General features: G+C 47.0%; 1 protein-coding gene across 1 annotated transcript in view; it reads left to right on the top strand.

Annotated features, from left to right (window-relative positions):
* Positions 1–17,537, top strand: part of LOC149349881 (uncharacterized) — a 64,649-nt gene that overhangs the window by 34,983 nt on the left and 12,129 nt on the right. Inside the window, exons 4-5 of the mRNA XM_089578863.1 lie at positions 12,681–13,002; positions 17,302–17,475. Coding sequence (XP_089434989.1) covers positions 12,681–13,002; positions 17,302–17,475 — 496 coding nt within the window. The remainder of the gene's footprint in view (positions 1–12,680; positions 13,003–17,301; positions 17,476–17,537) is intronic.

The raw sequence follows: 17,537 nt of genomic DNA, 5'->3' as shown, positions 1-17,537 counted from the left end.
GTTAAAATACGGCGATAAATGCGTTTTAACTAGTTAACCGCGGCTGACTGTTGAAACCGCCGACCCCATCTCGTGATCGCGAGCGCTGCCTAGCGCGATCACCAACTACGGCGTGGCCGAGCTCTAAGGGAACAAAGGAGCAACACTTGCTTACAAAAACAGCGCATTTATTGCTACAGCAACAACAACGCCAGCTAGCAACAAAATACGCTGAGGAATCGAGGTCATCCGACTCACCAGAAAGGTTACGAGCGAATATTCGCCCGCTCTAGGGCAGGGGAGAAACTCCGAGGCCCGAAGGGACAAACTGGCGGGAAATTTTCCCGCGAAGCCTCGCCCCGCTGGCGGAGAGCGGAGCGCAGCAGCGAGACGTCTGCATGCGACGAGTTCCTAAGGCCTAAGCGCGAGAGCTGTCTCCCGCGCCCGCAGTAATCACGCCACCTGTGCGCTAGTGGCGCTGCGACGCAGGCGCCTTCCCTTGTTAGTTAACTAAAAATGAGGACACCGCGGGGAAACAAACCCTAAGGGGACGGAGCGAGGCGAGTCTCCACAAAGCATCCTTTCTGTAGTCGTTCACCCCGTGCATCCTATAGTGCGGGTCTCATAAAATTGTAGTTTAGTGGTTTATTCAAAACAAAATAAAAAACGGAATAAAAAGATTTTGCTAGCTGCGGCATCTGCAATCGAAACTTTAAGCAACTGAGCTGCGGCTAAGGTTCATATTATAATCCGCCAGGAAACATACGTGCCATGAGCTACACAGAAAGAGAAGAGACCAAACAGTTGGGAATCCGATTCTCTGCTGGCGTGTTGTGTATTTTTTTTTTCCTTCTAAAGTGTTACTCTAGTTCGCACGATTATAGGGTCTGTAAGTGGCGTTGTTTATAGTGGAGAAGGAAGGCAGATTATAGTGAAAGGAAAGGCGCAGAAAGAAAGCGGTAAAGGAAAGGAAAGAAGTGTAATGTGGGTGAGTGCTACCAACTTGTGCACAGAACCGTACGTGGTGTCGCAACTCAGCATGCACCTGCACATTCGTAAGCGCCCGTGTGCTGTGCAATGTTACTGCACGTTAAAGAACCACATGGTGGTAGAAATTAATCTGGGGGTCTCCACTACGGCACTTTTTTCTCTCTTTCCTCTTTCACTCCCACTTTCCTCCCTTCCCTCGCGGCGCGGCTGAGATGTCCACCGAAAAAAGAGACAGTTACTTCGTCTTTCTTTTCCTCAAAACCAATTTACCATTTATTCTTTATTTTTTACCGAAGTCGCATGCTGTTTTGGGGCATTGTTCGTTGCCACGGTGCACGTTTCGAGGTCAAATTGTGCAACCTGCAAATTTTTGTTCCTATGGCATTATTTTTCTGTAAATAAAAGGTCTACCGCAGTATGTGCGCAGCAACAGTACCGCCAAGGGCCTATTTTTTTTATCCGAGTAGCCACAGACGAAAACTTACGGGGCAGCTTTTAACAAAAGTCGTACAGCCGTGAATGTCCCTCTCGATAAGTTCTGGGAACGCATGGGCGCTGATGAATGTCATAGCAATCAGGATATTGTTCGTAATGCCAACCCCTTAAAGAATTCCCCCAACAGCTGGTAGCCCTCTTTCCTGGCATCTGACAATGAGAGAGATTCTGTGCTCAAAAATGTACTAGAGAGATGAGTCTGTCTTCTCAGACAGTGGCGCTTTGTAATATTCGTCGTGATGGTGTTACCAGAAAAGTAACGCATGAGAACTAGGTTATAAAAAGAGGAAAGGAATGGAAATTTTATCACCCTCCTTTGACCAAGCTGGGAGCAAGCAAACACCTCTTCCAGTCCCTTTTACACGTGCATTTTCGCAACGAAGCCTGACCGTGTTAGCCCGGCACGTATCTATGGCAACGCTTGCTGTTGTGCTAGTTGGTCCTCCATGACTTTGATGAACCAGCGCAATGAACACAATGGGCGCGCGCTGCAACCCCCCCCCCCCGCCCCCCCAGTTGACGTCACTCCGTGGTTCACGTGCCATGTGATCTTTGCCGTCTGCTCTGGAGCAACAAGCAGCGGCGAGCACTGTAGCGCAGGCGGTACAGCGAACGTCAGCAATGGGATACTGCTGCGCGCTACGCGCCAAAGACAAGCGATATTTGAAACGCGCAGGTGAAGGCCAAAATTTGATGAGCCACAGCACTGAAGGCAATCGCATTTTCATCATTCTAAAAAGTGATATGTCCATCATTAATGGCGAGCTACAAATCTGTAATTGCAACCAGGCGCCTAAGTGTTACAGTTAGAAAGTTCAAAATTCGAAAGTTAAACGGTGGCCTTTAGGTACAGTATCCGCCTCGCATTGGGGAGGCGCTGGTTTTCCTAATGTGTGCAAGTTTTCCCCTGCCAGGTGATCGGCTTTTCTTCCCCGTGAAATGCTTGGGAAAAGGGTCGTGAACCAAATCTTTCCAAATTATTGGCTATATCGAACACACATTAAAGCCCTTTGCAAATCTTGTGTAAAAGTATAGGAATTTCGTCGGTCGTTCGACATACCAAACTGCGCGCCGCTTCCCTGCAAGTGGAGCTTCTCCTCACGGACCTCTTCGATTACTTTTCGCGCGAAGACTGGTCAGCTGCCCAGCCTTGGACACCTGCTAGCAACGCTTGCTCTATGAAACCATGCGACGAGGCGAACGTGGGGTGTGCTTGAGGGCGGTTTTCACGCCTCATCGTTGTCATGCGGTGAAGCCAACCTAACTCTATACTAATTCTTGCCGGCGGCCATCGCCTGGAATGCTTTGCTCGCTTCGCTGCCGCAGGACTTGCGGAGACCAACTGTACCTCAATTTAAATGAGCAATTATTATATTTATAGTATACTGATAACAGGATTAGGCATCTTATGATATGTAATGACTAGTTCCAAAGAACCGTCCGCTGCTGCTTCAGTGCGCAGCAGGTTAGGTCTTAGCAACGTTTAGCGAGCGGTACGCTGCCAGCACGCCGGCGAGCTGCACGTCGCTGCAAGAAGCGCGTCACTAGCGTGGGTGCAATGTTTTCTTGCTTCTAGGTTACAGATGAGCTTATCAGTTTCATTTTTGTATATATCGAATTATCGATATATCGAACTATTTGGCCCTCCCCTTGCAGTTCATTATACCCTGGTTCGACTGTATTTACTCTTTTTTAGCGCGCTTCTTTTTCCACGAACATTCATCCTCTAAACAATAATTAAAACAACGCCAGGAACAACCCCATTCGACGCGTTCACGCCTCTTCTTGACGAACGAATCAAAGATAAGCTCGCTGTCTGGACTTGGCTGCGAAGCCAGGCTTGATGGCAGCGGTGCTGCAGCTGCTACATATTTCTACTTGAACAAGCCAGTGAAAGGACGTGCTCATGCGCTTTTCGGTCAATGGTCGATTAGTGGCTCGCACGCATTCACGCCGAACAGTAAATGAGTGAATGCTTATTAACCCAGTGCAATACAGCAAATGGGCCTCCGACGAAAAGCTACGAGAGTAGCTTAACTGAGAGCTGCCTGAGGCCCAGAAAAGCAAGTCAAAATTGGAGGAGACACTTGAGCTCCATCTTAAGGGTATGACGCGATTGCGTTATTGGCCATATATGCGGAATGGGTCATTCTCAACTTTACATTCATAGATCTCCCAGAGTCCTCACACCCTTCCTGGCGCAGTGGTGCAGCGGTTAAGAGATGCGCCACTGCCCTGCGATGGCAGGTGCTGCCACCGGTAGGGCTTGTGAGTCTCGGGTTGCTCTTCCCGAGCAACCTCTCGCGACCACTCAGTGTTGTAACTTCCGCCTGCCACTCTGGCCAGTTTGCTCACAATCCGGTGGGCAGGTTGTGTGACGTCACAAGGTCACGTGACCTAGGAGGCGCAGCTAGAACGCTTCTCCGGGGATTTTTCGCTCACAACGCTGACGACATCGACGACGCCGGATCTTCCGCTGAAAGCGAGCTTAACGCTACCGCGTTAAAAAAAAAACAGATAAAAGGCAGAGCGACACAGCATGTGCATACTCATAGGCAAACATAATACATAGAGCACCAACTGAGAAAGCAAATAACGGCGAATTTACGCGCGATAAACAAGAAAATAAAAAAACGAGCAAAGTAGCGAGCGGCCAGGGACCATCTAACAGTATCATACCTCGGCAAAATCATAAGTACTTAATCAGGCTCACTCACAAAAGTTTGGTCAACCTACGGGCTCTCACTAAAACTCACACTCACAGAGGCCCGTGCTCACTTGAGCTCACGAACTCAAACTCATTCAGGTTCACAATTCACTTGGGCTCAATCAAACACACGAATCACACGGAACCAACAAATCATAACGACTCACGACTCACTTCGACTCACAGCTCATCTGCGCTCGGCCATTTCTACTCACGACTACTCTGGACTCTCTCACTCATTCCGACTCAAGACTCATTTGGGTTCACTCAATCATTTCGACTCACGACTCATTTTGGGTCACTCATTCATTTCGACTCACGACTCGTTTGTGCTAAGACACTTATTTCGACTCACTGCTCACATGAGCATGGGAATTTTGAGCTGCAAAATAAAGGCTCAAGACGTGTAAAAGACGCACGACAAGGGACACAGCCTCCCACTCGGAGACACGGTGGAACTCGGTCAAAGCTTCCGACACATGCCCATGCGGCTCATTACCGCACCTGCGTAAACTAAAGGGACAAAACGCAGTCTTCCTCGTTTCCACGGAATTCTCTTCTTCAGTCGCCCACAGACATCGAGAAGCCGCCTCGCCCTCAAGCGCCCTTGGTCGCGGCAGTAAATCTCCCCTCCCCTGCCAGCAAGAAACGAGGAGGGAAAGAAAAAAAAAACTCTAAGCGCACGTAGTCGTCGCGAATACACAGATGATCTGAGCCCAGCTCGGATTCACGACTCAGATCGTGACCTGAATGTGAGTCCGGGCTCACTCACTCTCCAGATCATGATCTAAATATGAGCCCGAGTGAGCCTGAGTGAGTTGACCTATTAGTAAGGCTGCCGACCGATGCGTCAAACATCACGACAGAGCGGGGCCCGCGAACCTACGACATGCGCGCAATGGCAGGTGCGGCAATGTTCGGAGGTTCCATCACCAAAGAACTGTGCGGCCGCATAGTTTCGGTTTCCCTTTTCTGCGTTTCGCTCCAGACAGCTGCAAACACAGCGCTCCAGACAGCGCTTGCCCTGTCCTCGCCTCGTCTTCTTTAGTTACTGCGCTATGCTTTCTGTGTGACAGTGAGTACATTTTTTTTTTCATTTTTTTCACGAGAAGGTGGCCAGCCGATCCGGCATCGACGCGTTTCTCTCGTTTGCGTCCCTGTGGTTCTTCTATTCTTTTCGTGCACCTGTTCGCAGCTTGTGCATTGGGGCCTCTTCGCACACGACAACGTCGTTTGTGGGTAGACGCTGCTGCCACTACGTCGCACCGTGAAGGAAGTGACGGAGGCCTTTGTAATGATGACCGAAACTTGGTACAGAGATGACGCTCACGTGCTTCGAACGAGTGGCTACACCAGCTATTATTTGAATCGGCCTTCTAAAAGAGGAGGCGGTGTGATGATAATGGCAAAAAATTCCATACGTTGCACTTTTGTCGAATCTTATTCCTCCATAACGGATGATTTTGAGTTACTGTTCAATCTGCTAACGCTATTTTCTGTGTGATGTATCGACCCCCGGCAGGATGCATCACAAATTTTTTCACATTTCTTGACAGGTTTCTCTGCTGGGTAAATGAAAATTCCTATATGTTAGTACTGGCAGGAGATTTGAATATAGATTTACTTAAGATGTCAGCACAACAAACGAAACTGTGCCAATTGCTTGAAATGAATGGTTTTACACACTTAATACACACTCCTACGCGCATTCAAAGTGATGTATCAACACTGTTAGACATTTTTGTTACTAACATTGATGATCCAGATCTGCTGTCAGGAGGCATATGGGCACATATCAGCGATCATCTTCCCATATTTCTGGTTATTAAGCTGCACACCCACAAACCAAAATTTGCACCTATAGAACCGATAACTATCCGCAACATAGATACAGTCAGTTTGGAATCATTTCGCCATGAAATGAACCTTGTCGACTGGACTGAAGTCCTATCGATTACAGATCCAGAAACAGCTTACGACTGCTTCCATGCAAAGTTCAAACATGTTTATGATAAATGTTTTCCTCTCATGACACGTACACCTACACGCAAAGGGAAAAAGCCATGGATAACAAAGAGATGCTTAAAAGAAATTCGTAAAAAGAACAAATTATACAAAAAATTCCTCATACACAAAGACAATGATGCACTACGGCAATTTAAAACACAAAGAAACAAAGTTAATAGCCTCATGCGGTATGAAAAAAAGCGGTATCTGCAGCAATTGTTCAATGACAGTGTTATTAAGAAATCAGAATTAACTTGGAAGCGTATAAATTTCATTTTGGGTCGGGGGCCAAATGACCAGTCTCGAATAAATGAAATAACTGTGGCAGGCGAAATCATTTCCGATACAAAATTAGCAAACTGCTTCAATGAACACTTTGTGTCCCTAACAAATAGCACTCATGATCAAAACTGCATGCGTTACTTGAAACATGAAACTACATCCAAAAGCGCGTTTTGTTCTCCCACTACGGCAAACGAAGTAATCAGCATTTTTGCATCTATAAAAAACAGCAACTGTTGCGATGCATACGGTCTGCAGATTACACCAGTAAAACACGTGTTAGATATAATTTCCTCTGTGCTAGAACATCTGTTTAATCTTATCATCAGCTGCGGGACCTTTCCAACGAAACTTAAAATTGCAAAAGTCACAGTTTTACACAAAGGTGGGGATCTAAATGATCTTTCGAATTACAGGCCGATCTCAATACTCCCGGTTTTCTCAAAGGGCTTAGAAAAACTAATACATTCCCGGATGACATCTTTCGTGACAAAACATAATATCCTTACTAGCGCTCAGTTTGGTTTTATAAAAGGCTTGTCGACAGAAACTGCTCTTTTAACACAAAAGGAAATTATTCTAGATTCATTTGAGAAACAATTGTGCACATTAGGTGTATTTATTGATTACTCTAAAGCATTTGACCATATTAATCATATCACTCTCTTGGAAAAACTAGGTCATTATGGCTTTCGTGGCACTTTTCTACAACTGTTGAAGTCTTACCTGCAGAACCGTAAACAGATGGTGGTCATTAATAATAAAAATTCTGATTTGAAGTTAATTACTGCAGGTGTACCACAAGGAAGTATCCTGGGGCCTCTATTATTTTGCATTTACATTAATGACCTCATCAACATTAGCAGTGTAGTAAAGTTTGTCATGTATGCTGACGACACCACCATGCTTCTTACCGGATCAAACCCCGCTGACATAATTAAAGACGCCAACCAAGCACTCGTAGAATTATCATCCTGGAGTTGTTCAAATTCACTAAATATAAATACAAAAAAAAACTAAAGCTGTTTTCTTCAGATCAAAAAACCGTATATTGGGCAAGTTACCTGCTTTAAAGCTGAATGATTCAGTAATTGACATCGTGCCTGCAGTCAAGTGTCTAGGAGTATTCTTCGATGAACACATGTCATGGAACTTGCAAGTGGAATCAGTTGCTACAAAGGTCTCTCGCGTGTCTGGTATTCTTTTAAAATTACGGTCATATTTACCAAAATGCATTAAACTTCTAATATATAATTCGTTATTTCTATCAACTCTAAACTACTGTCACCTGGTATGGGGCACTACTACTGTTTCAAATAAAAATAAACTCTACATTCCTCAAAAGAAAGTCATTCGCGCCATCATGAACACTCCATTTGACAGTCACACACAACCACTTTTTACTGAATTAAACTTACTTCCTATCCCGGACATGTACGATGCTAACTTGTTCAGGCGCTATGAAGCTGGCATAAAAAAGAATAATACCGCATTAGTTAAGATTGCAAACCTAAAGCTAAAAACTAGTATTCGTACTACACGACAAGCTGAAACCTGGGAAATTCCATACTCACGAACAAATTATGGACTTCAAATGTTGTGTCATCTCCTTCCCTCATACTTAAACAAATGTAGGTAGAAGTTTCTTTTTTTTTCGGTTTTCTTTTTGTTACGAATTTTATATTTCTTTAGTCATTGTTTATTTTTTATTGCAGTCATTCTCTTGTTGATATTTCATGCAATATTTCTATGCTATTAAGAACTACCTTCATAGTAGATTTGTTTCATACATGCCTGTATTTATATTTATTTATATTCCTAACAACTGTATTAAGTCGCTTACCTTCTGTGAACTTCCATTTGTGTTCGTTTTCTTCCTTTTTTTTTCTTTTTTCTCTTTTTTTCTGAGAGCTGTGTACAATTAACTAAGAACAATTTTCTCTTGCTGTATGCCATGCTGCCATGTAGAAAAGGGCCGTGGGCCTAGTCAAGCCCATAAAGAGGCTTTTTGTCCACGACCCTCAGCATTTTTGCGGTGCTGAAATAAAGATTTGATTTGATTTGATTTGATTTAACATTTTGGAGCAGTTCTGTTGACATTCTGTACAGTAGCCGTGTTTACACGAATGCGACAACTGGCGCATCCTATCTCATCACAAAAATTTTCTAGTGCATGGCATTCATGAAAACGGGGGTAATTTTCGCGATTTTCGCAGTGCAAGTAAGCGCGATCGTATCGCACCAGGAACTATGAGAGGAAAATTTAATGTGGGTCTGCAGCGCTGTCTCAGCAGCGGGAAAGCCCTAGGATGTGCATACGCAATGTGGTATTTAAAATCGTGAGACGAGTACGACATTACAGCAGTCGATGAGCCAGGCAGCAAGCATAGAAAAAAACCGGCAACCGGTTGCGCCGGAGTTGCTGCTTTGCCTTCGATGTGCTGCCGCAGCGCCAGAGGCAGTGCGCGGCATGCATGCAAACGCTGAAGCATTGCATTATCCGTTAATGCGCTAGGAAATACGATGTGATGTGCTTCAGGCGCATTCTGTCGATTTTGTGTGAACGCGGCTATAGTGTGCGCGCAGTAAAGCATCTGACGGAACTGCTAAAATCGTCGGCGTAGTTTCCATCTCAAAAGCAGGCGACTACCGCCGAGGTTATCACCACATAAATTTACTATACGATGCGAACAGTTTCTGGCAGTTTGCATTTTTTTTCTCGGGAGGGCGAGGAGGGGGGGGGGGGGTGATTCGTTAATCAGGACCATCGGATGATTCAGACATTCTCCCCGGTCCCTCACAACTCTAATTATCGATCTTTACTGCATAAGCGAAAGCTACTGTAGCTTGAGTATGAACAATTGTTAAGGCGAAAGCCTTTGATGTCTCATCGTTGTAAGCAGCAGTTGTCGACAGAAATGTCCCGCTTTTCAATTGGTCGAAATGGTCGTGACGTCACAGTGCGCGAATTTCAAACGGGGCTAATTGTACTTTGGCTAGTAACCATGCAACCAATTGAAGGGATCATGTAGTGATGTTCCAAGTAAGTGGGACTTTACCTAGGTAATTGCTTAATTACCCAATTAACCTAATTAACTTTTCTAGTCAGGCCATATAAATAAATAAAACCGAGTAGGAAATTGGTCGAGCTTGGGAATCGAACCCCGGTCTTCGGAGTGCGAGACGAGCATGCTATCCACTCCGCCATTCTAGCTCGATGGTTTGGAATGAACAAAGGCGTGTCTAGTGAATACGGTGTCTTCGCTCACTCCCATCCTCCTCCCTTCCCTTCCGGCAAGGTTTAGGTGTCCACCGAGATATGAGAGACAGATACATTTCCTTTCCTAAAAAACCAATTTACCGACGAGCAAGGCGTGGAACCAAATGGGCGATGGCGTTCTATGGACTCCCTGGCAGCGTTGCAAGACGCTGTCGCGTTCCACTTAGAGGCGAAGCGTAACATCTTAACCACACATCAGTGACCGCACTTTAGGTAAAAAAAAAGTGCCCCCCCCCCCCCCCCCCCCCTGAATTCTGACGGCTGTCCACCGAGATATGTGAGACCGTTACTGCGCAATTTCCTTTTTTCAAATACCATTTTCATTTTCTTCATTACGGCCCATCTTTGTCTTTCTTCTTTCACTTCCACTTCCTCCCTTTCTCTACGGTGCGGTTCAGGTGTCCACCGAGATGACAGAGAATTACTGCGCCATTACCTTTCGTCAAAAAGCGTTGCGTTCAAAGGGAAACGCATCGCGCCGAACGGGTGGTGGCGTTCCGTGGACTCCCTGGTAGCGCTACAACACGCGGTCGCGTTCCACTCCTAAAGGCGAAGCTTAAGCGTCATTAATTAGCAGTTAATTAGTATTCATGCATTAATCAGTAATTAACCATTAATTGGTAATTTGTCATAACTTAGTAATTAGTAGTCAATTACATGTGACGCCACAAGTGCCACAGAAGTAGTCAAAGTAGTGCGGAAAACGATTTCGCCTCTACGCACTTTAGACAGCCAAAGTGCCCCCTGAATTTTGTAGGAGTTGGGGGAGGGCTATTCCAGCAGTGATGCCTAGTCGCATAGCTGCCACCGACACTGTCTGATACGATTTCAACATGACTACTTAAGGCTTAATCTATTGGGATTAAATTGCTTCGGATTCATCAGTGATTTACCTGTCGGCCTGTCAGACTGTGTGCTGACGATTACCTTTTGTATGCCCGTCACGTGCCTTGATGATTTGAATGTATTGCAGACCTACCTTGACCAAGTTTCTGACTGGTGCTTCAAGTTGGGCTCGACGCTGTATGTATCTAACTGTTACCACATGCAATTTACTAATAAAAAACAAACAACTTGCAGGACGGTTGCCACTGTGTAACGCTATTCAGCGACAGCTGTTGAGGTATTGTCATCTCACGATGTACTGAGGCAAAGAACTTGAGAGCGACGTGCATATATGTAGAGTTATACAGCATTCTTTTTAGTTTTCCACACATGCTCGTTCTTCGACTAGCGCTCCTCTCCACTCCGCTGCTCGGGTGGTCGGGAGGACCCCCTCCTCGGGAGGTGGGCTTCGCAGTAGCCGCCGCAGAGGGACCGTGCTCCATTACTTGGCTCTCACTATAAACTCCCTCCACCTTCCACGGAACTCAGAACTCCGATGGATCTCGTGGCAGCCACCCTACGGTTGCGCATTCTACCACTCTCGTCATACCATCCTTCTTTGACGATAACCACCTTCCGAGTGGTTCCCGTGGCAACCTTTCCAGAAAAGGGTTATAGCGCCGAAACAGACAACACACAGAAAGCTAGACTGGCTTTCTGTGTGTTGTCTGTTTCGGCGCTATAACCCTTTTCTGGAAACATGCACCTACTAGCCCCCCAACAAGTATTACTCAGTATTACTCTATTACCCATGGCAACCACCCACCGGCTACGCGCTACTATACTAGGACGCCAAACCCTGGGAAGGGGCCGACGTAAAAATTATTGGGTCATACCTGTTAAGCCATGACACTATCCGAACCATAGATGAGGTGAAATACCTTGGTATTTTACTTATCCCTGTAGTGAACAGCCCACATTGATATGATGACTGCCAAAGCTTGTCGTCTTTTGTATCTTTTTTTTTTAATTTGAAAGCGCGCCCTGTAGGTACTGAAGGAACAACTACTTGACAGAATGTCAGGCCAATATTAGAATATGCTTGTGTAGCATAGTACCCTTTCACAGGTAGAGGTAGAAGCAACATGAGAGGGAACACGCGAGCGTGTGCCCTCCGCGCTTCGTGAAGCACTGCCGCCGAAAGCTGGTAAGAATTTGCGGCAAAGGCACATGCCCAGTAAGCATGGTCGGCTGCTCATTCCGCACATGCACCTGACGCTGCCCATTTTCGTCGGCTTTCAGCGGCAGTGCTTCACGAAGCTCGGAGGCACGCACTGACATGTTCCCTTTCATACTGCTTCTACCTGTACTCTCAAAGACAAGTTGGAAAGGGTGCAGTAACACGCTGCAAGGTTTCTACCCGGGAATAACAACTTCGTGTATAAAGAGTTCAGAAATTAGCAACAGTACTGCCTGGAATACTTTGTCTATCTGGCTTAAAATCTGCTGGCTGAAATTCAAACAGTATTTACAGTGATTGTACCTGTATCGATTTAAGCAGTTATTTAAAGCAGCCACGCAACGTATCGCAGACTAGACAACTAAATAGGCTAACAGTTATCAATGCCGCATTAATGCATTTAAGTCTTGGTTTTTCCTCAACAGAATTATTGACTGGAATAATCTTCCCAATGATGTTGTTTGTGCACCTGATTTTCAGCTGTTTAAATGATATTTTGGTGTACTATTTCCAAGTCTCTGTTTCCTATGTTTACCAGCGCTGTGCCGAAGTGTGTTCACGTTGATACTAAGTAGCTCTAAATTCTTTTTCGTTTCGGATGTTGTGTTACCTTGCTGACATGTTCGAAATATATTTTTTGTGTGTGATATAGTATGTAGCTAATTAATTCCTCTATAGTAATACCTAATGAGGTTTATAGGTACTTCTCGTAAACGAATTAATCTGGGCCATTAATTAAATTTATTTTTCCCAAAACGCAAGCAAGCAACGTGCGACGGCGTCCAATGCAGCACCGCATAAGTGCGGTGACCAAGGGTTAGCACCTGTGTGCTCGTGGCAAAAAGCAATCACTGAAATGTCTTTCGTGCTCGCAGCTCCAGTTCGAGCGCCGTGGGCACCGATGTGCCGTCGTCGGAGGCCGAGGAGTTGGCCACGGCGCGCCAGACCATCTCGGCGTTGCAGCAGCGCCAGCGCGAGCTCCAGGATCGGCTGGCCAGCCAGGCGCAGCGGATGGTGGGGCGCAGCTCCCGTTTCGAAAGCACAGCGCAGGGCGACCAGCGGCCCTCGGCGCTAGTGCGGCGTTACGGGAGCCTCTACGCGCAGGCGCGAGTGGACACGCTGGACGCGCTGGACGCCATCCCCCAGCTGCGGGATGCCGACGAGCTCAAGAGCAAGCTGCTCTTCTCCGTCGTCGTGGTCAGTACACGTCCATGTGGGAGAGGGTTACCAGTGTCCCTTTGGAAGACAACTGCTAGTGGCTCATTCTTGTGCGCGACTTATGCGCGAATTATGATTTTTTTCTATCGAAGCTGCGTCCTTCATCTACACAATCGTCTTCTCCCAAGCACGCCTGGATATCACTGTATTCTAGCTTCTTCATCACTCTTAATTCCCACCTGGAAAACATTGTATTCTGCCAAGGATACATGTACCCGACACCAGGAACGTGCTAAGGGTTGCTCATATAAATGTTTCGCACTTAAAAACCAAAGTATCTTGGTGAACGCTCTACCTCTTCTAATTTCAGGCAGGCTTGCAAGATGCGGAGGGCTTAAAGTCTGGCTCCGTCGGAGGGGTTCTCTCGTGAGTCGAGCACAAGTGGAGAGGGTAATAGACGAAGAGAAAGAAAGCGGATAGCAGCCTCTTTTCTGCATATAGTTTTATACAAAGTGCATGGAGAAATCGTCAGTTTATGACAGAGACCTTAAACAAGCGATCCCCACGCTGTGCCTCGATGGTATCTGAAGTAAAACATCTTGCAAAAACGCCCGCAAAAAAAAAAAAAAAAGAAAAGAGCGCTGTGTGCTCATTTTGATACGCCAATATCCAAAGAAAATAAAGGCGAGGGGGGTCTCGACCCCTCGTCAATATTGGAGGGGGTTCTGAGACCCCCCGAGACCCCCCTGACTTTAAGATGCGGACAGGGAAATCGGGTATATTTCGAACGGGTGCGGTTAAGGGGAGTAGGGTGGAGCGGAAGGAGTTGTCGACAGTGGCGTACGGAGTGATCGAATGCTCAAGGGCAATGATAACAGTTGCAGCTGTCATTTCGGCAGGCCAAACACGTTCGGGGAATTCATTTGCACACGCTAAAAACACATGGGTGTTTGCCCTGCGAACGTTCCGTTGTACAGGCTGTTCATGCCGCGCATCGAACAAGAATTCGAAGCATCGACCACAAGGAAGCCTCTCACGGGTTTCCCCAGAGAAACCAAGAAATAACACAACTTGGAGAATGGCATGCGCAGTCAGCCTGTTTACCAGGCGCGAGGAATGGGGTCTCCAAGCTCTCCAAGTCTCCGTCGCTGAATGCCCGCAGAGAAAGCGGTGCGTTCTCTCAGAACAAATCCCTTGCGGATTTGTAAATACGCATGACATTAGGTCCTATTTTATCCTGCGTGGAAACGCAACTAGCGAACGCTTCGCAAATGGAAATCGCTGGGCCATGTTTGTTAAGGTGAGATGACATAGCAGCAGCCACCATTTTAGAGTTCTTGCAAGAACGTGCGGGCGTGAACCAAGCAATGGCCAAATGCAAATGCCAATCGCATTTCTTGTAGTCTGACACGGAGTTCACTAGCAGTAATCTACATGGCTGCAAAGCTATTCTGCATGTCAGCCATTGGGGAAATTTTCTGTAGGGGAATCCTTCCTATGCACTGTCACGTCTCTTTTTAAGCCCTAACCTTCTGAAATTTCCGGCGCGCTGCTCACATTGTATGGAGGAGGGAGAGAGAAATGCTACGCGATAAAAAATCGCTTGCGACTACATTTTATCCCTACCTAGCGCACTAGCGTCATCTGTCGAGAGTGATCCCAATCTAAGTACCGCTTGTGCGGCAAGGCGGGAACGACGAATGCCTCTGCTGCGCGCCAGTTATAATGATAGCTTTGAAAAACCCATGCGGAAAACTGAAATTTATTCTGGCAAGTAAGCGCTCGCAGTGAACACCTTTGTTAAATCAGGAGGCTGGCAAGAAAGCCTAAATGAAATGCAAATCAAGATTAGCTCTTTTTCCCGTGAGCTGGAGAATATGAATAAAGTCAGTAATTATGTGGCACGAGCTAGCGGTCATGAGACGTGTGTGACTGAAGCGCATGCGGTTACATTTATATTCTGTACTCGAACAGGGAGCATGGCCAGAACGCCCAAGTGACACGCAAATCAATATGCGCTGTCTCTCTGGCTGGCTGAAAAATACAAATATAGTCAGTAAATGGCTTGCACGCCGATATGAGGCGCACTTTTTTTGGTGTTTTGCTGAGGTGGTGGGGTTGTAATGAGGAAATTAAAGCTGCAGTAACTGTCTCACTTATGGTGGACACTGGAACCACGCCGTGAGCGAGTAGGTGAAGGAAGGGGGGGGGGGAAGGCAGAGGGAAAAAGTAGGGGTAATGATGGGCTCCGGATTAATTGCGACCACCTGGGTTAATTTAACATGCACACATCACACGCACTGACAGCGTGCAAACGTAATGAAACTGAGAGGGGCAACCATGAGACACAAAGTTTCAACTCTGTAATCAATTAACAAATCTATTCAATGCGTGAAAATATATTATCAGTCAGATTGCAAGCTAGCTTGCATTGATGACATTCAAAGCGGAAGCTAATAGCGCACTGGGGTTCTAGAGCGCAGCTTGGATATTAAATTTCCTTTAGTTACTTTGGCAAATGTGGTCAACGTCTTATTCGCTCGATATGGCTTCTTGATATACAATCCGATTCGACTTAACGGTTTTCGCTTCAGGCTTAACCTACCCGAGCTGAACTGCTCTGACGCGGTTCATTTTCGCAAGAAGGCTGAAAAGATTACATGAGGTTAGCTACACGAAGGGTTCGTCTGTCCTGCACCGTAATTTTGATTTCAGACTGAGCGACGGTCGACCGAGCGACAAAGGCGGAGCAGTTCGACGAATCACCTTGCCGCTGGGAAGGTGGGGTTATACTCCGATGTTCTTAGCGGGCGGGAGCGCGTCGGTTGGAGTCGGACATGCCAGATTGGCGACGCCGCACTAGGCGCATAATTCGGCCACCTGCAGACTAGCGCAGCGCCTGCGACTGGCGAAGCGCCCGCGCAGAGCATCCCGCACGCCATCTGTTGTGAAATTCACGAGTCTAAAAGCTGACAACGAGAGCGTGGACCGGTTCGGAGCCTCGCGTGCCTCGTTACATTGTGTTTCAAGTGAAATGTGTAAACTGCTTGAACCAGTGGAGCCTACTAGAGCTCTGTGAGCGACAAAATCCTATTCTCAGCAACCGTGAACGTCAGCACGTTTCTAGGAAGCAGTTAGTACTTTGCATGGCGCTCTTTCTCCGCTTTCGCAGCGGTACAGTTGCGTAGCATTTTTTATTTCTTTGTTTTTGTCACGAAGCGTAGGTACCATGGATGTAGCTATTTATGCCGGGGCCCCTGTAACGTGGCACTTGTCTCGAAGTTTTACAATCAATTGCTACGGATGCGCTTCAATGGCAAGCATTAATGAGTCAGCAGGAAAGGATGTTGGTGCTTGCATGCAGCAAACTTCATTTTTTAACCGGACGAAGGCGATCCACTGTTCCCATGCGCTCTCTAGCCAACCCCATAGGTCTGGCAGCCATCACATCGAAGTCGTAGCTTCCACTCCACAGCAAACAGATTGTGAGACGGAGTATAGATTGCCAGGACAGTTGGTAGACGGCTGAAAGGTGCTACATGAAAAAAAAAGTCTTATATTCTAATGTGCACTATACGCTTCAAGTCCCCTGCTGCACGAAATGGTTTTCCTTTATGCATTAGGTACCTTCTTCTAGCACATCTTTAACGGACCTTCCATAGAGGCGCATGTAATATTCGGGCAGCGATCTGCGCTTGTAAGTACTACTGAGAGCATAAGTGTTGCATAGCGACAGAGCTTCGAATAGATTTCAGTCCGCGCCATGTCGCAGTTTATTCATTTTGATCCGTATCGCTTCTCGGAAGCGCTGAAAGACGTCGCAAGAGCAGCGAGCGATGCAGCAGCACTTGGTATACACTGCTTTTACTCCCAGCTGTACATGGGTGCTGCGCTGTTATCTAGGTGGTCTTAGACCAGCAATGGTCACGTGGGCTTCCACTGAAACCTATGTGTCACAGCGCTAGCTGTAAGAGGAAAATTACACCATTTTATGACGTCCTGCGTCCGCGGTGTGCACAAGGGCACAAATGCAGAGCGCTGGCAGAGGAGGGGTAGTGCAGGTGCCCACTTGTGCACCTGAGTGGGCGTACGAGGAAAATGAGCGGACAAGAGACAGGATCATGTCTAATCGTGCAATGTATATCATGCGTTAAAAGTCATTTGCAACATCCGGGACGATGTGTCCCTCCTTTGCTAATAAACTTGACCTTTGTCGCCGGCTCTTATTCGCATCATTCATGTCGCAGTCGAAGTGCCTATTTCCTCATTGGCGGTCTCAGTCCGGACGCCAATCGGGGCGCCAATCGGAGTAACGCCTCTCTTCCCGTGTGCTTGCAGCTGGGCTTCCGGTCGGTGCAGAACACCGTGAGCGAGATGAAAGCCCAGGTGCGACGCGCACTCCAGATCCCGGCGCAGTTGAACAGCGACCCGCGTGTGATCGAGCTCGATGCCAGCGTGGACGACTACCTGCGCGCCAACCCGGAGGCCTGCGACGTGTCCCGCAATGTGGAGGTACGCCCGTAGTGCGGGAAGCGCTGCGCGCCCTAAGCCGAATGGGCGAGAGTCACGATGTC

Source organism: Amblyomma mixtum, chromosome 3, assembly GCF_055824585.1.
Source record: "Amblyomma mixtum isolate Tamu chromosome 3, ASM5582458v1, whole genome shotgun sequence".
NCBI classification, from domain to species: domain Eukaryota; kingdom Metazoa; phylum Arthropoda; class Arachnida; order Ixodida; family Ixodidae; genus Amblyomma; species Amblyomma mixtum.
This window is presented reverse-complemented; position numbering and strand designations above follow the sequence as displayed.